A 23911-nucleotide genomic window follows, 5' to 3' on the forward strand; every position below is an offset into this window, starting at 1 on the left:
TATATGAAAAGACACTTTTCCAAAGAAGACATCCAGATGGCTAACAGGCACACAAAAAGATGCTCAACATCACTCATCATCGGGGAAATACAAATCAAAACCACAGTGAGATACCCCTCACACCTGTCAGAATGGCTAAAATTAACAACTCAGGCAATAACAGATGTTGGTGAGGATTCGGAGAAAGAGGAACACTTTTGCACTCCTGGTGGGGATGCAAGCTGGTGCAGCCACTCTGGAAAACAGTATGGAGGTTCCTCAAAAAATTGCAATTACACTACTAGGTATTTATCCAAAGGCTAAAAAAAAAAATGCTGATTCAAAGGGGTACATGCACCCCAATCTTTTTAGTAGCCCTATCAACAATAGCCAAAGTTTGGAAAGAGCCCAGATGTCCGTCAACTGATAAATGGGTAAAGAAGATGTGGCATATGTACACAATGGAGTATTACTTGGCAATCAAAAAGAATGAAAACTTGCCATTTGCAACAATGTGGCTGGAACTAGAGTGTATTATGCCAAGCGAAATAAGTTAATCAGAGAAAGACAAATATCATATGATTTCACTCATATGTGGAATTTAAGAAACAAAACAGATGAACATAGGGGAAAGGAAGCAAAAATAATATAAAAACAGAGAGGGAGACAAACCATAAAAGACTCTTAAATACAGAGAACAAACTGAGGGTTGATGAGGGGCTGTGGGTGGGGGGATGGGCTAAATGGGTGATGGGCATTAAGGAGGGCACTTGTTGGGATGAGCACTGGGTGTTATATGTAAGTAATGAGTCACTAAATTGTATTCCTGAAATCATTATTACACTGTAGGTTAACTAACTTGGATTTAAATTTTAAAAAATGTAAAAAAATATATTTCTTGAATGTCTTAAAACTGTGTTCAGTACTTTCAAGGAATGCAGATGAAAATAAAATTTGCCCTTTTATTTATTTTTTTAATGTTTATTTATTTATTTTGAGAGAGAGAAGGAAAGCATGAGTAGGGAGAGTGGGAGAGAGAGGGAGAGAGAATCCCATGCAGGCTCCATGCTGTGAGTGCCGAGCCCAAGGCGGGGTTCCATCTCACAAACTGTGAGATCATGACTCGAGCCTAAATCAAGAATTGGACGCTTAATGGACTGAGCCACCAGGCGCCCCCAAATTTACCCTTTTAAAGAGATAGTAATCTTTCTTGAGTCACAAACTAAAGATATTTTGGAAGCTATTAATTTTCTTCTTAGAAAGTGCACATTTGAACATACACTCAAAATTCAACATTTAGCTTTTGGAGTTTATGGGCATTCCAGAGGCTCCTCCATGGATCCCGTAGGGGTGAGTTATGGACTACAGTTGCCTCTTATGTATTGGGAAGAAAACTTTGTAGGAGTCACATATGCCCCTAACTTGCCATCTGATCTTGACGAAGTCACTCATCATCTTTAGGACTCCGTTTCCTCATCTGTGAAGAAAAGAAGCATGGAGTAGCTAACCTTCTGGAAATAACCTTTTTTCTTTTCTAGGAGCTAATTATCTGGCTGGGGACATAAAATGAATGATCATAAAAATATTCAAGGCAATATTTTTTTCAACATTTACTATGAAAAATTTTAAACAAAGAGCAAAATGGAAGGAATTTTATAGTGCCTACCCATGTCTCCATCACTTAAATTCTAGCATCCAGTTTTATCATATATTTATCTGTTTAACCATTACTCTATCCATCCAGCAACTAATTAATTAATTTTAATTTGAGAGACAGGAGAAAGAGAGAGAGCGAGCATGTGAGTGGGGGAGAGGGGCAGAGGGAGAGAGAATCTTTTATTTTTAAATTTTTTTTGAAAGAGGGAGAGGGAGATTGCAAATAGGGGAGGGGCAGAGAGAGAGGGAGAGAGAGAAAACCCCAAGCAGGCTCTGCGCTGTCATCCCAGAGCCTGAAGCAGGTTTCAAACTCTTGAACTGTGAGATTATGACCTGAACTGAAATTAAGAGTTGGACACTAAGGGCGCCTGGGTGGCTCAGTCAGTTGGGCGTCCAAATTCGGCTCAGGTCATGAACTCACAGGTTGTGAGTTTGAGCCCCCGTTGGGCTCCGTGCTGACAGCTCAGAGCCTGTAGCCTGCTTCAGATTCGTGTCCCTCTCCCTCTCTGCCCCTACTCGGTTCAAGCTCTGTCTCTCTCGCATGCGCTCTCTCTCAAAATAAATAAACATTAAACAAATTTTTTAAAAAAGAGTCAGACACTTAATTGACTGAGCCACCCAGGCGCTGAGAGAGTAAGGCAGAGAGGTTGGGGGCGGGGGGACAGAGAGAGAAAGTCTTAAGCAGGCTCCAGGCTCACCGCAAAGCCGGATGTGGGTCTTGATCCCACCACCCTGGGATTATGGCTTGAGCTGAAATCAAGAGTTGGATGCTCAACCAACTGAGCCACCTAGGTGCCTCTATCCAGCAATTTAAAAAGTGATTTCAAAGTAAATTACAGACATCTTGACTTTCTCCCTACAGTTTTCAGCATGCGTATCATTTAGTTCAATCTTTGTTTACAGTTTTCTTCCTTTGATGTAAAATTTACACACAAAGAAAGGCAAAAATCTAAAGTTCACATTTGTTGAGTTTTGGCAAAGTATATAGTCACTCTTTGTCATCAATTCCTTGCTTATACCTCAACTCTTGTGTCCCTTCTCTCTTTATTTTACTTTACCTGGCGAAACCAAAGCCTGCTTAAACACAATTCTCCAACCAATAAAAAGTTACCTGTGAGGTTGAATAAGACTAGACAACAACAACTATGTTAACTGTGTGTTTTAAATTCATGATTTCTAACATCAGGTGCTTAATGCTTCCCAGCAGTTATGCTATACTTGCTTCATCCAGTCTCCCCCACTAAGTGGAAACCAAGTGTTTCTCAAACTATCTGGGTGAAGGGTCAACTTCTTATATTTTTAAATCCATTTTGGAATAATACTTTTGGAAAATACAACTTAAATGAGTTACAAGAAAAATGAAATAAAACAGAGACATACAAAATGCAAGTCCCAAATTTTTATCATTAAATTTAGCAGTCATAAAATTATTTCATTAAATTGCTAAAAGCTTCTAAATGCTTACCCTTAATTCCTGTACTTAACCTTTTCATGGACAGATAACAAAGAATTTGTGAAAAAGCACTGGTCTGTAGACTAGCCTTTTTTTTTTTTAATGTTTTATTTATTTTTGAGACAGAGAGAGACAGAGCATGAACGGGGGAGGGTCAGAGAGAGGGAGACATAGAATCTGAAACAGGCTCCAGGCTCTGGGCTGTCAGCACAGAGCCCGACGCGGGGCTCAAACTCACGGACTGCGAGATCATGACCTGAGCCGAAGTCGACCGCTTAACCGACTGAGCCACCCAGGCGCCCCTAGACTAGCCTTTTTGAGGAACGCTGCTCTAAATGACTAGACTACTTTGCACCTTCTCCTCCCTCCTCAAACGTCTCCCTCGTACTTGCCCTCCCTCGCTCTCAGCTAATGATTTTGCTTCACTGAGACACTTGTAGGAATCAGAAGAGAATTCCACAAGCTCTTACCATCATGTCTACTCATCTGCCCCTATCTATGCCTGTATACACCATCCTCTCTCATGTTGCTATGGATGAACTGCCATGCTTCTAGAAACGGCCAGTCCTTTCACTGCACACCGGGTCATGCCGTCTCAACTCAGGGATGTCACTCTGGCAATTGTCCCCTTCTCTTTTGCATCATGATCCTCCCTTCTACTCTCTACTATGTCATTCACATTAGTATACAATCATGCTGTTATTTCTCCCATCTTAGAAAGCCTCTCAGCCCTCTCTCCCTGTCCAGCTACACACTTAACGTCCCTGTCCCTTTCCTGCAAAACTCCTTGAATTAGTTGTTTATGGCAGCCATCTTCAATGCCTTTGCCTGATTCCCTGTTGGACCCACTTTAGGCAGGTTTTCACCCTCACTACTGCATTCAAACTGCTCTTTTTCTAAGGTCACCAATAGCTTTCACACTTCCAAGTAAGTATTCATTTCTCAGTCCTCAGTTCCTTTGGCCCATTGGCAACATTTGACAGTTAATGGTCCTGTTCCTTGAAACATCTTCTGTCTTCTAGGGTACCACACTAGTTTGCTTTTCGTCTGACTTTTCTGGTTTTTCCTTTTCAGTTTCATTTGGTGACTTGCTGACCTGGAAATGTTGGAGTATCCAATCCTTGGACCTCTCTCTCCTCCTTTCTGTCTACACTCATTCCCTACATGATCTCATGCAAATTTCTGACTTTATGTACCATTTATAGACTGATGAACTTCAGGTTCCCAGAACTCCCTTGAATCTCACTTAGATTGTCTATTTGCCATCTTCCATTGGTATCTAATGAGCAGCTGAGCATCTCAAACTGAACATGTCCAAGCATAGCTCCAGATACTCCTTTCTGCCTCCAAATGCTTTCTCAGTCCTCTCTACCTTAGTGAATAGCAACTCCATCCTTCTAAAGTCCTAAAATCTTGGCATCATCACTGACATCTCTTTTTTTTCTCCTACTCTACATCAAATTTCTCAGCAAACCTTGTTACTTATCTCAGTTTACAGGAGACCCAAATGAGGAAGTGTTTTTGCATAAAGATCAAAGACTAATGCTTTTTTATTTTTATTTTATAGAGAGACAGAGCACAAGCAGGGGAGGGGCAGAGGGTGAGAGAGAGAGAGAGAGAGAGAGAGAGAGAGAGAGAGAGAGAGAGAAATCTTAAGCAGGCTCCATGCTCAGCTCAGAGCCTGATATGGGGCTTGCTTTCATGAACCATGATCATGACCTGAGCAGAAATCAAGAGTCCGATGCTTAAGCAACCGAGCCACCCAGGTGCCCCAAAAGTAATGCTTTTCAAAACAGAAATATTAGGAGAATGCCAATACAGTCTCCAGGCTCATTGAATATAAGAGATGGAAAATGAGCAGCCTCTATTCCACAGGGCTATAGCAGGGTGGCTGGGGCACAGAAAGTTCCCAAGTTCTCCATAGGCAAGAGATGAGTCAGATTTTGTGAAGAGACTGAAGGATGACAGGAAGTTGCTAACAATGAAATGAATTTTCCAGAGGGCAAAAGGAAGGCTGGGGAGATAACAGTGGAAGGATACATCATCATCATCATCATCTAGTCTAATCTCTCATTAAAAGGATAGTTAAGATACATATATACACAGGTGCATTATGTTAGACCCTAATATCTTGAATGCAATGCATGTATGGCAGTGTTAACTTAATAATTTAATGCCAAGACAAGGTAATCAATAACAAAGTCCCAAATAGTGGCTAATTCATAAGAATTGAAGAAAAAGGATGCATATTATAATAAGTCCACCTATATGAGATACCTGGAGTAGTCAAGTCATAGAAACAGAAACTAGTATGGTGGTTGGGGAGACAGACAGGAGTGGTGAATGTACTTCATGCCACTGAACTGTATTTAAAAATGGTTAAAATGGGGGCACCTGGGTGGCTCAGTCAGTTAAGCATCCAACTTCGGCTCAGGGCATGATCTCACAGTCTGTGAGTTCGAGCCCCCTGAGTTGGGCTCTGTGCTGACAGCTGAGAGCCTGCAGCCTGCTTCAGATTTTGTCTCCCTCTCCCTCTGCCCCTCCCCCCTCAAAAATAAACATTAAAATTTTTACAAATGGTTAAAGTGGTAAATTTTGTGTTATGTATTTTTTAACACACGAAAAAAGGAATTGAAGCAGTGTGCGTTTTAATACTGCTAATCCAAGTCAGTTCAGAGAATGTCAATTGCATACCCTAATAGGAATCTGACACTGTGGAAAGTGTTCTATTCACCTCCTTTAATTCCATCCTCACTGCAGCCTAGTCATGAAAGTATTCTTGTCTCTATCATAGAAGAAGGAAAACTGGGAGCCCCAAAGCATTCTTACCCAAAGTCACAGAGCTAGTAAATAATGGACCTAGGAACTATACCCACGCATATGTGTCTTCAAAGTCTATGTGCTTTCTACGTGCTAATTACATTACGCTGACATAGGGAAGATGTAAACTCTGCTGTAAGAAGTTCCAAGGTCCACGTTTTAAGCATGTGGCACAGTGGTGGACCACTGGCAAGCACTGGCAACAGATGGTTAAAGTCAGCTCCTATTAAACAAAAGCCAGACTGTGCTCAAGTTGAGAAGCTGGTTGTGTGAATAGGAGCAAGCTCTAGGAGAGATGATTGAGGACCTGAATGAAAGAACTCTGTTCAGTGGCAACACCGTGGAAGGGCTCCTCATCACACATCGGATTCAGCAGCCATCTCCTCACACACAGAGACAATAATTGCTATCGTGGGGCATCACCCTTTGGTTAATGCACAACCAAAATATGATGTGCTCAGAGGTGAAATTAAAATTTCATATCCGTCTTTTAGAAATATAAGTGTTTCATAAATATAAGGCATTAAAATTATTTAGATTTCACAAAGCAGTCTGGAAACAGGAACGGTTTTATCAGATGGGTATCATAAAGCTCATTGACTGTCAAAACGACAGTGCCAAAAAGGAATTGGGGACAGACTACTCAGGGAAGCTTTGGATAATGCCAACTTGAACTTTTCTTTTTTTTTTATTCCCACCAAAGCATGTTTTGGAAAATCTATGTATGTATCCTATTGTATAGAGAACTTCAAAAGACTAAAGTGGACCACTGCAGAAACCTCAGAATACTGTCTTGAGAATACTTCGAATATTTCCAAAACACATCAGTATAAAACATCTGCACTATAAATTAAAGATGCCAATTGGGTTGCCAGTAAAGGCAAAGTTTAATATTCCCAGATGTTATTATATAGTATCTTATGATATGTTGGCTGAGTATAGTATGCACATTTGTACATCATGGTATTTTTTCAAAATGTAAATCTAGTCCCTGGAGATATAACAATAGCAAGACTGAATAAATTGTCTGAAAAGTAAAATTTATATTTATTTTTTTTATTGTCAGTTTAAAAGATGGGGGAAGGGAAAGAGCAAGAAAACGAATTCTTCTTTTAAATGCTACTTCTTTCTTACTGAAGTAGAAAATTCTTTTTTTTTCTGAAGTATAATTGACTTACAACATTAGTTTTGGGTGTATATGATAATGATTTGGCATTTGTATAACAGTGAAATGATCATAATAAGTCTAGTCACTATCCATCACCATACATAATTACAAATTCTTTTTCTTATGATGCGAACTTCCAACATTTACTCTCTTAACAACTTTCAAATATGCAATAACTGTTATTAGCTATAGTCACAATGCTGTACATTACATCCCATGACTTATTTATTTTACAACTGGAAGTCTACACCTCTTGACCCCGTTCACCCATTTTGTCCACTCCCCAACTCAACTTCCCTCTGGCACCCACCACTGGATCTGTGAGCTTGTTTTTTTTTTGTTGTTGTTCATTCTTTTTTGTTTGCTTGTTTTTTGTTTGTTTGTTTTTGTTTTCCACACATAAGTGAAATTGTATGGTATTTGGCTTTCTCTATCCAACTTATTTCACTTAGTATAATACCCTGAAGGTCCATCCATATTGTTGCAAATGGCAAGATTTCTTTGTGCTTTTTTTTAAGTGTGAGTAGTATTTCATTGTATATATATATACCATATCTTCTGTATCCATTCATCCATCAGTGGACACCTAGGTTGTTTCTATATCTTGGCTATTGTAAAGAATGCTGCAATGAGTATAAGGATGCATATATCTTTTCATATTAGTGTTTTTGTTTTCTTTGGATAAATACCCAGAAGTGGAACTGCTGGATAATATGACAGTTCTGTTTTTATTTCTTTGAGGAACCTCCATACTGTTTTCCACTGTGGCTGCACCAATTCACATTCCCACCAATGATGTGGGTTCCCTTTTCTCCACATCTTCATTAACGCTAGTTATTTCTTGTCTTTTTGATAATAGCCATTCTGACTGGTGTGAGGTAATATCTCATTGTGGTTTTGACTTGCATTTCCCTGATGATTGGTGATATTGAGCATCTTTTCATGTATTTGTTGGGCATCTGTATATCTTCCTTGAAAAAATGTCTATCCAGATCTTCTGCCCATTTTTTAATCAGATCTCTTTTTTAATTGTTATTGAGTTGTGTAAGTTCTCTATATATTTTGGATTTTAACCCCTTATCAGATACATGATTTGCAAATATCTTCTTCCAGTTACTAGGATGCCTTTTAATTTGTTGACTGTTTTCTTTGCTGTGCAGGTTTTTAGTTTAATGTAGTTCCATTTGTTTACTTTTGCTTTTGTTGCCCTTGCCTTTGGAATCAAATCTCAAAAATCATCTTTAAGATCAATGTCAAGGAGCTTACTGTTTAAGTTTTCTCCTAGGAGTTTTATAGTTTCAGACCTTTAACTCAAGTGTTTAATCCATTTGGAGTCAATTTTTGTGTATGATGTAAGATAGTGGTCCAGTTTTATTCATTTGCACATGTCCAGTTTTCCCAACACAATTTATTGAAGAGATAGTCTTTTCCCCATTGTATATTTTTGGCTTCTTTGTCATAAGTTAATTGACCATATATTTATGGATTTATTTCTGGGCTCTCTTTTCTATTCCACTGATTTATGTGTCTATTTTTATGCCAATACCATTCTGTTTTAATCACTACACTACAGCTTTGTAATATCGTTTGAAATCAGGGAGTGAGATGCCTCCAGCTTTGTTCTTGTTTCTCAAGATTGCTTTAGCTGTGCGGTATCTTTTACGGTTTTATACAAATTTTGGGATTCTTTGTTCTATTTCTGTGAGAAGGGTGATTGGAATTTTGATAGGGATTGTATTGACTCTGTAGATTGCTTTGGGTAACAATATTAATTCTTCCAATCCATGAGCAAGAACTATCTTCCCATTTGTTTGTGTCTTCTTCAATTTCTTTAATTGATGTCTTATAGTTTTCAGTCTACAAGTCTTTTACCTCCTTGGTTAAATTTATTTCTAGGTGTTTTATTCTTTCTTTCTTTCTTTCTTTCTTTCTTTCTTTCTTTCTTTCTTTTTTTTTTTTCTTTCTTTCTTTCTTTAGTATTTTATTCCTTTGTTGTAATTGTAAATGGGATTGTTTTCTTAATTTCTCTTTCTAATGGTTTGTTGTTACTGTATAGAAACATAACAGATTTTTGTGTATTGATCTCAGCAACTTTAATGAATTTGTTTATTCTAATAGTTTTTGGTAGAGTCTTTAAGGTTTTCTATGTATCAAATCATGTCTGCAAATAGTGTGAGTTTTACCTCTTCCTTTCCAATTTGGGTGTCTTTTTTTTTTTTTTTTTTAATTACATGGAGGACATTTTATTTTATTAATTAATTAACTTTTGAGATAGAGAGGATGAGAGTGAGCAAGGAGCAGAGAGATAGAGAGAGAATCCCATGAGGGGCAGAGAGAGAGGGAGAGAGAGGGGGAAAGAGAGAATCACATGCTAACAGCACAGAGTCTGAAGCAGAGCTCACTGGAAGCAGGGCACGAGCGCACCCGGATGAGGGGCTCAAACTCACCAACTGCGAAATCACGACATGAGCTGAAGTCAGACGTTAACTGACTGAGCCATCCAGGTGCCCCAACTGATTTGGATGTCTTTTATTTCTTTTTCCTGCTTAACTGTTCTGTCTGGGACTTCCAACACTATGTTGAATAAAAGTGGCAAGACTGCACATCCTTATTTTGTTCCTTATCTTAGAGAAAAACCTTCCTGTTTTTTACCACCGAATGTGATATTAGCTGTGGGCTTGTCATATATGCCCTTTAATATGTTGAAGTATGCTCCACCCATACCCATGTTGCTGAGAGTTCTTATTATAACGGATGTTGTATTTTGTCAAATATTTTTTGGCAAATATTTTGTCAAATATTTTATCAAATATTTCTCCATCTAATGAAATGATCGTATGATTTTTATTCCTCATGATCCTTTTAATGTATTGTTGAATTCAGTTTGCTAATATTTTGTTGAGGATTTTTGCATATGTTCAAAAGGGATACTCCAGATTTTTAATAAGCATAGATATGAAATGAATAGTTTCTTAAATTTTTGCATGGATTATTCCCATTACAGACTTTTGAGAGGATGCAATGGAAGCTAAATATGCTTGTTTACTTAATAAACTCTGTTTTTGAGGTATTGACTATATTATAGCCTACTCCATTTTTAGAGCTTCCTATATTTCAAGACTATTGGTTGAAGTCTATCTAGGATGTTCAAAACAAAATGAAGCGTGGTAATTTCACAACACCAAAGAAGCCATATTTACATTATAGAAGTTATTTTGGAGGATTTAGTGATTCATAATATCCTTGACCTATGGGAATTGGTAGCAAGGATAAAATAGTGGAAGCAGTTTCCTTCTGGAAGTTTTCTCCTACTTTACTCCATTTGGAGTTCAGTTTCAGTGGTAATAACCATAAAGAACATTTTTAAGTTTAAAGTTATTTTGGTTAACTCAAAAGACTATTTTTATCCAGTCACTGTCTAGTTCAATTATTCAATAGATTTTGAACTCAAAATATCATTATTGAAAGCAGAAAGGGAAAGTTGTCAAGTATGTATGTCCTTTATATAGGTAATATAGCTAAGGTACCGGTCTCCAAATAGTTTGGCATTATGCAAAAACCTTCAGGGATCAGTAAACTAGGTTTATCTAGATAAACTAGATTAAATCACTAGCCAGTTGTGCAACCTTGGAAAAATAATTTTGGCTTCCTGGAACTATGTTTCCTTATTTCCAAAATAAGAACATTGGGCTAGCCTGGGTTGTTTTTGGACCTGCTTCCCCATCAGAAGATCTCATTTTAGCAGTTGTCTGGGGAATCCTAGTTGGGAACCTCCAATTAGCCTATGTAGTCAATTTGAGGACAAATGCACAATGCCTGTTAGATGTTAAGCCGGCATCATGGAATTGCCAAAGTTTCCTTCAAATTCTAATATCCTATGATCCTATGACTTATTTGGTGACTATCCTTCAATCATCATCAAAAACGAGTTATTATCATGCCTATTATTTCACCATATTGGGCTAGGCAAAGGGGGATACTGAAAAGTTTAAAAGACTCCTCTTCAATCTGGCTGGGAAATAGGCTACATAGATAAAATTAAGGAAACAGGTTGATGTGTACTGGGTGGTAAGATAACCCAGGGCCGGAGTGTTCAGGAAGACCTTTTTAGACAGGACTTGAGAAAGGTTAACAAGGTAGAAGAGGGTGGACCTATGGGAAAAAGTGATAAAATCTTTCCGGGTAGGATAAATGGAGTCATCACAAACATGGGAACAGAAATATTCAATGCCTGTCTTGGAAGAATAAGCAGAATAGTTTGGCTGGAAAGAATTGCATTATTATTTAATGAGTCTTTAATCCCAAATTGTGTATAGCAGCTTAGCTGTTATTTTAGCAAATGTGGTAGCTATTATTGCTATATTTAGCCAGCCTGTGGTACATCAGACTATCCAACTGTTTACAATTACTTTTATTAACCCTAGGGAAATTATTGATGTGTCTCAGAATCTAACATTGACACAGTGGAACAATCGGCAAATATTTACTGCATCCATATAGTACAGTATGAGAGTCTTTATGAGGCATAAAGCTAGACTGGAAAGGTTCTAGCCCTAGGGGAGCAGACTAGCTGCTGTTGTAGAATGCCCTCGGGGGAAAAAAAAAACAAAATAAAATACAAGATCACACAGCCAATTTAGCACTTTAAAAAATAAACCTTCAAGCAGCCTATACTTACAAAACAATGATCTAACTCATACTTATGATGAGAATCAATCACTGATGAATATAAACCTCTATCTCTAGTCCAGGTCACTTCTTATCCCCATAAGCTCTAAGACCGGATTTCCTTTCTTTATCACTCTGTAGATCTCTACATGATGTCCCACAGCATGCCAAACTTTAAGTTCCAATAGAATACGTAATCTTCTCTCACATTAATTAATTCACTGAAAAATAAAATAAAATGTCCTCCATGTTATTAAAAACACCATCTCTCTCCAAACAAAATATAACAATAGTAGAAACCACATTCATTGCCACTTCTATCATAAAAAGCGAGCCACCAAAAAAACTCCAAAGCAAGCAAAACCAAGGCCATCTTTTCTCTGGTAATTCCCACACTGGTGAATGGCAACAGCCCAGTTGCTGGGTCAGAAACTTTGGGCCCTGGAAGAAGGGCACGTTGAGATGGGGGAAGATTGGATACATGAAGGGGTAGGGATAAGAGACTGTTATGAGGCCAAGGGATATGTCTGTCTTGATTGCTGTATTTCTACTGTACCTGGCACTTAGCAATTGTCCAATAAAATATTTGTTAAATTGAGTAGAAACTGGCCTAATAGTGGAAATTATTGCTTTATCAAAGGGGGAATACATTAATATTCATTCTTTTGCTTTTTCTAGATAGTGTAAAGTTTGACCCACAAATTCTTGAATTGTTACTATTTAGTACTTTGGTTCAGCTTCCTCAGGGGCTGAATAGAATTCTGAGAGCTAGCTTCAGAATCGAACCAGTATTTACAATCTAACTTCTGAGGGAAATTGTACTTAGTATTTTAAGCAGCCAATTTACAAAGATACTTTTGGAACACACTTGTTTGAAAATTGAGGATTCTCTGTTCCATATGATAAATGCTAAGTGAATATTTCAGATGCTACTCACTTAATTGGGTACTAGGGAGGGCAAGATTGCTTCCAGGGGGGTAGGTAAGAGAACTTTCCAGGATGGAAGATTTATACAGAACATTAAGAGTGGGGCAGGAGTCAGAAAGACAGAGAAAAGGAAGATAGGCCTTCTAGATGAGAGAAAAATTACGAACAAAAGCAAGAATAAAAAGGGCACAGAGGTATAGCGGGTAAATGTCTGAATAGAGAAGTATCAGAGATATATAAAAAGAATGTTACTGCAAAAGCAGCATTTTTAGGAAGATTAATTGGTGGTTATCTGTGGCATGATTTGGAGCTGAGACAGACTGGAAATGTGGAAATTAATTAAGAGTCTATTTCATAAATCCTGGCATGAGATAATGGCCTAACCCAGAGTGGCAGTGGATATGCAAAGAACATGCAAAAAGATAACAGGAAATGAATGCTATTTTGTTATTTCACAGAGCAGAAATTATTTTCTAGGCTTTCTGATTTATAACAAATATATAAATGACAGTGAGATATTCTCTCAAATACATCATTGTAAGGCCTTCTCTTGTTTTTCTTGAAAGTAGTTTTTGTTTATATAAGTCATTTATATCATTATATATAATGATATATAATTATACTGATAGAGTAACCAGTTGAATTTTTCATTGTAAAAAAAGGCACCACTGACACTTCTATTTCCAGAAAAATTGTGGATTAAACAACGTGAAAACATCTCTCAGTATAAAACACTTGGAAATCAGGGTAAAATAAAACATCCCCATACACCAAAGTGAAGACTGAGTTGAGAACCAAAACAGGGTGGCGGAAGATGATGCTATGATTGCCCTGGAGAGTTTATTGGTCTTGTTAACCTAGAGCCTTGGGTTTATTTCCCATGCAAGAAAACAAGAGGCCTTGGGCCAGTGTTAAGTTAGACATCCCCACAATGCTAAGGCCCCAAAAGGTTGTGCCTTCAGAGGAAGGGCAAGCTAGCAAAAATCAACCAACACAAGGAGGCAAGCAGGAGCTGGATGCTTTACACCTGTATTTTGGGTGGACTAAAGTCATATCCACTTTAAATTTGTAACCATAGGTCCTCATACCGATTTGTCACTTGAATTTACACTATCTGTAGAGGCTCTCCCACACGAAGAAATCAACCAAAAATAATGAGGTCTAGGCTACGCTGGCATTACTTCTGGAGTGCTTGGTAGAAGCAAAGGAAAAACCTTTCTGGAGGGATATGCCTTTAGTCATAGTTGCAATAATTTCCACAGAAAGCTTCACAGATTAAAATTATAGGCTACACAAGGAAATAATCTACTATGAGTGAAGGTCAGCAAATATATCATATGGCATGATTAGACCCCAAGAAATTCAATTAATGGGAAAATTGGTTAGATATTCAAAATATCTGATTTTTACAACTATCTACTTCATAGAAGAAATTAAGAACATAAGAAAAGAACAAGCTGTTAAATTTTTAAAAAGTATTTTGGGGCCTCATTCTGGGCAGATTTCTGGGAGAGGGGAGCTGTTTCGGCATAAGCAGGGCTAAGACTGATTGATGGTTGGGAGTTGTCAGTATTACAAATCATGATGTCCAGCGAACTGGTATGAACTTTCGTCCCAATTGATTAGCGCCTATATTAAAAATGTCAGATATTTGGGGTGAGGCCTTGTGGCAGGGATCTCCATGAAGTGGTGATAATTTAAGTCAAATGGTGAGAAAAGAGTGGCTGTGAGATTTCTGTCCAGTTGGAAGCAAGACCCCAGCAGTCAGGTAGAATGTAAGGGTAATGATGGTGTGGGAGGGTGTCGAGGTTAGCTGCTGACAAGGACTAGGGTGACTGTCAAGACCCCAGTCAAAAGGGCTTGAGGTTAGGGGCACCTGGGTGGCTCAGTCGATTGAGCATCCCACTTCAGCTCAGGTCATGATCTCACGGTTTAAGCCCCTCATAGGGCTTGCTGCTGTCAGTGAAGAGCCCGCTTTGGATCCTCTCTCCCCTTCTGCCTCTGCTTCCCCCCTGTTCATGCTCTGTCTCTCAAAAATAAATTAAAAACATTTAAAAAAAAGGTCTTGAGTTTAGGACAGATATATCTAGGAGAAAAATGGATTACCAAATAAATTGGGAAAGAAGTCCTGTAATGCAGAAGAATTAGGCATGCACGAAGAATACAGGGAGCAGGGAAGATGCAGGTCAGAGTATGAACTATAGGTGCCCTGGATACCAGACTTAGAATACCAAGACTAATTCCAGACCCTATGTATGATAGGAATGGGGCTTCCAATATGCTACCAGGCTTGGTTCAGACTTGGTCAGAACTGGAGCAACTTTAGGATCTGAAACTGGGTGAAGTTCCATGAGGCAAGCACTGATAAAGCTGACTGTATTTATATATATGTGTATATATACATACATATATATATACACACACATATATATATATATATATATAGGGGCGCCTGGGTGGCGCAGTCGGTTAAGCGTCCGACTTCAGCCAGGTCACGATCTCGCGGTCTGTGAGTTCGAGCCCCGCGTCAGGCTCTGGGCTGATGGCTCGGAGCCTGGAGCCTGTTTCCGATTCTGTGTCTCCCTCTCTCTCTGCCCCTCCCCCGTTCATGCTCTGTCTCTCTCTGTCCCCCCCAAAAAAATAAATAAATAAAATAGTTAAAAAAAAAATAAATAAACTCAAAATGGATGAAAGACCTAAATGTGAGACAGGAAGCCATCAAAATCCTCGAGGAGAAAGCAGGAAAAAACCTCTTTGATCTTGCCTGCAGCAACTTCTTACTCAACACGTCTCCAGAGGCAAGGGAAACAAAATCAAAAATGAACTATTGGGACCTCATCAAAATAAAAAGCTTCTGCACAGCAAAGGAAACCATCAGCAAAACTAAAAGGCAACTGATGGAATGGGAGAAGATATTTGCAAGTGACATATCAGATAAAGGGTTAGTATCCAAAATCTATAAAGAACTTATCAAACTCAATACCCAAAAAACAAATAATCCAGTGAAGAAATGAGCAAAAGACATGAATAGACACTTCTCCAAAGAAGACATCCAGATGGCCAACTGACACATGAAAAAATGCTCAACATCACTCCTCATCAGGGAAACAAAAATCAAAACCACAATGAGATACCACCTCACACCTGTCAGAATGGCTAACATTAACAACTCAGGCAACAACAGATGTTGGTGAGGATGCGGAGAAAGAGGATCTCTTTTGTATTATTGGTGGGAATGCAAGCTGGTGCAGCCACTCTGGAAAACCGTATGGAGGTTCCTCAAAAAACTAAAAATAGAACTACCCTATGACCCAGCAATTGCACTACTAGGCATTTATCCAAGGGATACAGGTATACTGTTTCGAAGGGACACATGCACCCCCATATTTATAGCAGCACTATCAACAATAGCCAAAGTATGGAAAGAGCCCAAATGTCCATCGGTGGATGAATGGATAAAGAAGATGTGGTATATATATATATATATATACGTACATATATATATACGTATATATATATACACACGTACGTGTATATATATATACGTATATATATATACACGTATATATACGTGTATATATATATATACAATGGAGTAGTAATCGGCAATCAAAAAGAATGAAATCTTGCCATTTGCAACTATGTGGATGGAACTGGAGGGTATTATGCTAAGTGAAATTAGTCAGTCAGAGAAAGACAAAAATCATATGACTTCACTCATATGAGGACTTTAAGAGACAAAACAGATGAATGTAAGGGAAGGAAAAAAATAATATAAAAACAGGGAGGGGGACAAAACAGAAGAGACTCATAGATATGGAGAACAAACAGAGGGTTACGGGAGGGGTTGTGGAAGGGGGGATGGGATAAATGGGGAAGGGGCACTAAGGTATCTACTCCTGAAATCATTGTTGCACTATATGCTAACTAGTTTGGATGTAAATAAAAAAAATAAAAAATAAAATTTAAAAAAACATGCAAAAGATTTTTTTTGCACACAATATGACTTCTGTTTAAATGAATGCAACATCTCAATGAACAGATTTATGATAAATCCATCCAACTCTTTGCTATCTATCTCTCACTGTCATTATAATTTCTTCCAAAATTTTATTGAGAAGTCATTTTCTCCTGTGCTGACAAAATATTTCTTGAGGAGTGACTTCATTGAAATTTTTCAATTAAAAAGTTCATTTGGAATGTTTGGAATGTTCAGGATGTTTTCTGTTTGAGACATAGAATCCCATTCAGCCTTGTCCCCACCCCGCCTGCCATGTTGTTACTCACCTACAGGCTTAGTCTGGAAGGGCCTTGGCAGGAACTTCTCCCTTCTGGAAAGAGCCTGCAGCTTCTGGACTCCCAGGGTTGGGGATTTGCCTCTGAGAACCACAGAGTTTTTCTGATCCTCCTGGGTCAGACCTCTTGGGAACTGTGCTGCCAGATTCCTTGTGAGTTTCCAGAAACTCCTGGGCCTCTTGACTCAAATGGCTCCTTGTTCTCTCCCCTGCCCTCAACAGAGCCGCTCTCCTCCTCAGCACTCCACTGTCTCCAGCTCTAGGAGCCTGCTTTAGAGTGGCTTTCAGTATGCTGTTCAGTAGCATGTTAGTGACAACACTAGCAGTACTCTTTGGCAATCTTCCAAAGTTAGAAAGATCTGTTTCCTGTAAAATAGAAATAAAATTCCTAGATTCTGTGTTTGACTTGGAGGGCAGAGAGGAGGCGAAGGAAACGGGTGTACAGAGTGCTCCAAAATGCCAAAGTGTGTTCCGAGATGCATCTCATCTTGAGAAATTCTTTTGGAGAGATTGGTTAAGGGAATTTTGGTTAGTTGGAAAAAAAAAAAAAAGTGTAGAAATCTGCATACCGTTCTGTATTATGGAAGCTCATAATTCTTAGGAGCATGTTTGTAGTTCTAAGAAGTCCTATAATAAAGAAACTTACTTAATTTGGATTAGTGCTTTCCAGACTTTTTGATCTCCATATTTTTTTATTAAAAATTTTTAACGTTTATTTATTTATTTATTTATTTTTTTATTATTTCTTTTTTTTAACGTTTATTTATTTTTGAGACAGAAAGAGACAGAGCATGAATGGGGAGGGGCAGAGAGAGAGGGAGACACAGAATTGGAAGCAGGCTCCAGGCTCTGAGCCATCGGCCCAGAGCCCGACGTGGGGCTCGAACTCACGGACTGTGAGATCGTGACCTGAGCTGAAGTTGGACGCTTAACCGACTGAGCCACCCAGGCGCCCCAACGTTTATTTATTTTTGAGAGAGAGAGAGAGAGAGAGAGAGAGAGCGAGCATGAGTGGAGGGAGGGGCAGAGAGAGAGAGAGAGAGAGGGAGACACAGAATCTGAAGCAGGCTCCTGTCTCTGAGCTGTCAGCACAGAGCCAGACGCGGGGCTGGAACTCATAAAGCTGTGAGATCATGACCCGAGGTGAAATCAAGAGTGAGATGCTTACCTGACTGAGCCACCCAGGCGCCCCATAAAGTAGTTTTTAAATTCTGCTTTTTTTACTTAACATAGCATCATTCATATTCTCCATGTTGTTATGTTCACACATATTATTTACAGCTTCAGAAAGTATATGTCCTTGTTAGCCAGCTCTGGAAGGACAATATATACACAATGGGATGAGACCATTGTGTACAGTGGTTTTTCTTTTTTGTTTTGAAAACCTGCAAGTTGGGGCACGGGGGTGGCTCAGTGGGTTAAGTGTCCAACTTTGGCTCAGGTTGTGAGCCCTGCACTGGGCTCAGGGTTGGCAATGCAGAGCCTGCTTCTCTCTTTCTCCCTCTCTCTCTGCCCCTCCCCAACTTGTTCTTTCTCTCTCTCTCTCTCTCTCTCTCTCTCAAAAATAAATAAATTAAAAAAAAAACCTGCAAGTTTACTGCTACAGTGATTTAAGGTTGTTCGCTCACTACATTTATGTGAAAGTAACTACTTCCATAATATATATAATAATATAGTATCTATGTAAATAATAAACGTAAAAATTCTGTTGAAGACATCCTCAGCTTTTCCTCTTAGTTAACACAGTCATCCGAATTTCTCTCCCCTTCCCAACTCTAGGGGCTGTAGTCAAGGCTTCATGACATTTTATGACCCCCTTTATGGAAATGAAAAACATTAAAGAGCTTCAGTGACCTTTGTAGTTTTAAAACAAGTGGTAGCCTCACTATGGCACGCTTGATTCTTCTTTGTGGCCTGTGGTATATGGCATTGGTTGCCTGGCGTCTCTTCCATCATTTTCCTTTGTAACAGATTCTATTCCTCCTTTGCTTGGTCTATCGTGGAACCCATCCGCTTGGTCAAAGTATTTCGTTCAGAGGTGACAACATCCAAGCGATTGTAATTCTTCCCCGGGATCATTAATTTATGGAAGTTGGGGCTGCCAACGTAAGAAGATGTGAGATTGGCGCTATCTGGGCAACTGTTTTTCCTGCCAGCTGGGAGAAGGTGTGCCTTCGGCTAGAGAGTAACACTGAACAGATATGAGAAGTGCAAGGAGAGACACAGAGCTGATACCTTGGTCCCTAGAGCGCTTCATTCAGTTTTGTGAATTACTCTGGTGTACTTTCTACCGCTATGACTTAAACTTGCTTAGCTAGGCTTAATTGTGTCTTTATAACTCGCAACCAGGAGAGTCCTAACTAATTCAGTTACTACAATGGTAGATAAGACATCAACCGCCAGTGAAAAGCACCACTAGATATGGTTAAAAGACTCAGATCCCAATAAAAACATAAAGCTATGAAAATGAGACAACACACATATTCTGCCAAATTAGGCAGAAATCTATCATTTTAATTTCTATTGAAAACTGGTTAATATTTGAAGTATCTAGGCCCACTGTAATCAATAATGTAGTTATTTCCCAAAGTGTAGCGTTGTAGTCAATATGCCTGTAGTTCATTTGAGGGTGTGCTAGCCTAAAATACAAGAGGGTGGGATCAGGGGCGCCTGGGTGGCTCAGTCGGTTGAGCGTCCGGCTTCGGCTCAGGTCACGATCTCGCGGTCTGTGAGTTCGAGCCCTGCGTCGGGCTCTGTGCTGACGGCTCAGAGCCTGGAGCTTGTTTCAGATTCTTTGTCTCCCTCTCTCTCTGCCCCTCCCCTGTTCATGCTCTGTCTCTGTCTCAAAAATAAACGTTAAAAAAAAAAAATTAAAAAAAAAAAAAAGAGGGTGGGATCAGAAAGTGAGAAAATGGTAAGAACTTAGTTCTGGATCGATCATGATTTCTTAGGAATTAAACAAAATGGATGAAAGAAGAGTTGAGAGATGTAAGGACGAATGGCTGACACATTTCTGTACCCTTTAAAAAATATCTTTGCAAACCTGATATATTAGATTGCTTGTAGTTGTCTACAGTTCTGTTATTTTTATTTTTTAAATATTTATTTATTTTTGAGAGAGGGAGTGCAAGTGAGCATGGGGGAAGGGCAGAGAAAGATGAAGACAGAGGATCATCCCCTGTCAGAGCAGAGACGGACATGGGGTTCAAGCTCACGAATGGCGAAATTATGACCTGAGCTGAAGTTGATGCTTAACCAACTGAGCCACAAGGTGCCTCTCTATTATTTTTAAGGAAGAAAAAACTGTTAACAGATGAACAAAAACGTTCTGGGGCACAACATGGTTACCTTAGTGTTTTTAATTGCATTTACACTTTATTTGGATTGATAGAATTATCCACGATTATTTCTGTTGGTGAGGGTGGGAGGATGGTCTAATTTGAATAAAAGGCATGAATTTATTACATCATTGTCAAATAAGTAGTATAATCTTGAAGGAATCTCAGCCAAAATTTTATCTTGCAGCCATTTGTCAAGAAAGAAGATATTTACATTTAAAATACTAACATTCTGTCAGAGAAAAATGAAATGCAGATAAAATGCCTTAGTATTTTAATGTTAATAAAGTATATATTCATCATGACAGCTGTATATTTCCTATTTAATACAGTAATGTAAAATCTAGATTAGAGACAGGAAAATATTCTCATGATGGAACAGTTTTGCAAGAAAAGTGATTTTATTAGGGCAAACAATGTTAATAGCATGCATTAATATTTTATGTTAAATAATTGTGTGATTATCCTTTTAGTAACATATGGATTCCCTAGCACTTTTGTTTTATCATCTCATCCTTAAAAATTCCAGTGGCTTGTTTTCTTGTATTTTCCTTAATTGTGATCTTAAACAGATCCTCAGTTTTAAATCTGCCAGTTGTTCTGATACAGATGCATAAATACATTTTCTCCAGTTGGTTATTTATTCAAAGACAGCTTGTTTGTGGATACTGTCAGGACATCTGCATTTTATTGGATCTAATTTTTAGTAATAAAGACCTCCCACATTATAGATTCTTTCCAGTCTAAATTAGCTTGTGTGGGAAGCAAAAGAACCATCAGTCAGGGAGAAAAAGTGAATCCATATGGCGCTGATGAGTCTGTTTTCCCGACTACAATGATGAAAGGGTTGTATATAGACAGTGCCCCCAGCAGATCCATGTTTCTTTCTCAAAAGCTTGCTAGAACAGGATTCGTGTCAGTCTCAACTCAGTATCTTTGAGCCAGTCCAGTTCATCTATGCATCAAGCCATAGACACCTAAAGAAATTTTGTGGGTGCATTCTCCTTTACCTTTAATCTTGCTCTTTTGCATGTATGTCCAGTCTCTGGCTCTTGCCATTCTCCTTCCATTTTGGGGCTCACCTTTGCCTTTGGGACTTGTTGGATTTTTGATTCCCTGGTCCAATACTAAGGACTTTGGTTCAGGCTTCCACACAATCTCTATGTCATGGAGAAATCTTAAAGAAATCTGCATGTGTCAAAAAGTAGTCAAAAGGGGCATCTGGGTGGCTCAGTCGGTTGAGCGTCTGATTTTGGCTCAGGTCATGATCTCATGGTTTATGAGTTGGAGTCCCACATCTGGCTTGCCGCCGTCAGCCTGTCAATGCAGAGCCCGCTTCAGATACTCTGTCCCCTTCTCTCTCTGCCCCTTCCTGCATTCACCCTCTCTCAAAAAATAAATAAAACATTAACAAAAAAAACGTAGCCAAAATTTTTATTCCTGCTTTTAAAAAGGGACAAACAAAATGTGGTAATAGAACTTGAATAGGTGACAGGTCTTCACTTTTACAAGTTAAACTACTTCACTGTGCAGAGAAACAGACAGGAATTGAAAGTTTTTCTTTCAATGGACACCCACTACCTGGAACAGTTAATTTCTCCTGGTCATTACACCCATGGGCATAGTATATTCTTTACTATCAATGTTATCTCCCGTAGCACAAACCAGAAAAACCTGTGATTTCAGCCCCTCGTCAACCCTGAGTCTCGGCCAATGAGAAGATACTGTGTCTTCAAACATGGCTGGGTTTATGTTCATTTACGTTTTTGGGTATGTTTAAACTTAGTTTAACAAATTTCCTAGTTTCAGAGGTGATGCAAATTGATGACTTATCCTTAAAATACTTATTATTTAGTGCAGTGGGTAGAATTGTGTCCCCCCCCCCCCCACTCCCCAAAAGAAGAAAAAACCCAGTATGTTCAAGTTTCTACCGCCTGGCACCTGTGAATGTGAGCTTATTTGGAAATAGTCTTTGCAGAAGTTAATATGAGGCTATACTGGATTAGGGTAGACCCTAATCCAAGGACTGGTGGACTTATAAGAGGGAAATTTGGACATGAACATACTCTGCCATGTGATGAAGGCAGAGATTTGAGTGATGTGTCTATAAGCCAAGGAAGATCAAAGATTGCTGGCACCCCCTAGAAGCTACAATGAGGTAGGAAAGGATTTTTCCTGGAGTATTGAGAGAAAGCATGACCCTCTGTACACGCTGACTTTGGACATCTAGCCTCTAAAATTGGGAGAGAATAAAATTGTTTTAAGCCATTTAGTTTGTGGTGATCTGTTATGAGTTTCTCATCAGTGAAAGGGGGCTTTGGCTTACCAGATGATCTCTGAAGTCAGTTTCACTTGTAATACTTTATGCCTCTAAATCTGTAACATATTCTGATTTTTCCTTAATTGTATAGCTTTGTATAAACTGTATAGAAAGTCACTTATGGATTTAATGTCTCCTCCTCTTTCTGCCCCTCTAACCCACCTCCAAAAAGGAGAAGTGTGTGAAACTAGAGTATCTTAGTCTGCAAGATGAGCTTCATTTCGGGTAATAAAGTTGATGGACAAACTGTCTCTCAGCTTAGGTGTTAGTCTAGCCTCCTCTCTAGCAAGCATGTTTGAATAAAAGAATAAACACTAATGTCTGTCCATGGACTTATCAACCTAGCAGTATAGTGGAACAGAGGAAAGTTAACGTGGCATACTCCCTGAGCAGGCAGTTTAAACTCTCTGTTTCCTTACCCTTAAAATGGCTATCACAATACCGGCTTACTGGGTTGTTGAGCTGACATGAAACAGAATGCTGTTAATACCTTTTTTAAAGTGCCTGGTATGGCGTGCTTAAAAACTTTACTTGCTTACAAAATTCTCGTTTACAGAAAGGATACTGAAAACATCCGGGATCCCCTTTTCCGGATTCCCCTTTTCCGCGGTCGGCAACCACGCACCCAGGTCCATGGAGCGCTTGGCTGCGGCGGGGAGATTTGCATTAGGAAACCAGGCGCGCGGGGGGAGGGGGGCGGAGTGGCGCCGGCGGAAGCGCTCTCGCGCCACTGTCAGCTGCGCCGGAAGTTCCTGGTCGGGCCTGGCGGTAACCTTGGGGTCCTCGCCGCCTCCGCCGCCGCCAGGGTGGGCTGCGCGAGTCTGAGCCTCAGCCGGGTCGGGACTGGTAGCAGCTAGGAGACGCCGGGGTTGTAGGAGAGGACGCCGAGGGCCGTGGGGACCAGGAACTGCGGGCGCAGGACCGCCCAGCCGACATGTCTCTAGTGGCGGAAGCCTTCGTCTCGCAGATCGCAGGTAGCGCGCGTGGCCCTGGGCTGCGGGTGGAGGCGGGGGCGGCGCAGGGCAGTCGCCGGGAGCAGCGTGCGGGTTAGGGCTGCAGCTTTGCCTCAACCTTGCGGCATTAGATGCAGAACCCAGGCCTGGGGATAGAGGCGGGCTCGGAGTACCAGCCTCGTTTCACAGATGAGAAAACTGAGGGGGGACACTTGGCCAAGGTCACCTAGCAGGGGCGGGAATACCGCCTTCCTTCTCGTGGGCGTACTTTGGTTTCCCTCCGGTTAGGTCAAGAGGGGTTGGGGTGCGTGAAGGATGGCGTGGGTTGGCATGA

The 23911-nt window shown here is 39.7% G+C and overlaps 1 protein-coding gene across 3 annotated transcripts in view; it reads left to right on the top strand.

Annotated features, from left to right (window-relative positions):
* Nucleotides 1–23371: 23371 nt before the first annotated feature.
* MTX2 (metaxin 2) overlaps nucleotides 23372–23911 on the top strand; it is a 64880-nt gene continuing 64340 nt past the window's right edge. For all 3 annotated transcript variants that reach the window (XM_042994749.1, XM_007074542.3, XM_042994748.1), the window contains exon 1: nucleotides 23372–23598. Coding sequence is in view for 2 of the 3 variants with exons in the window: in XM_007074542.3 (XP_007074604.3) it covers nucleotides 23559–23598 (40 nt within the window). In the remaining variant the exon portion in view is untranslated. The remainder of the gene's footprint in view (nucleotides 23599–23911) is intronic.

This window comes from Panthera tigris, chromosome C1 (genome assembly GCF_018350195.1).
Source record: "Panthera tigris isolate Pti1 chromosome C1, P.tigris_Pti1_mat1.1, whole genome shotgun sequence".
In the NCBI taxonomy this organism is placed as follows: Eukaryota; Metazoa; Chordata; class Mammalia; order Carnivora; family Felidae; genus Panthera; species Panthera tigris.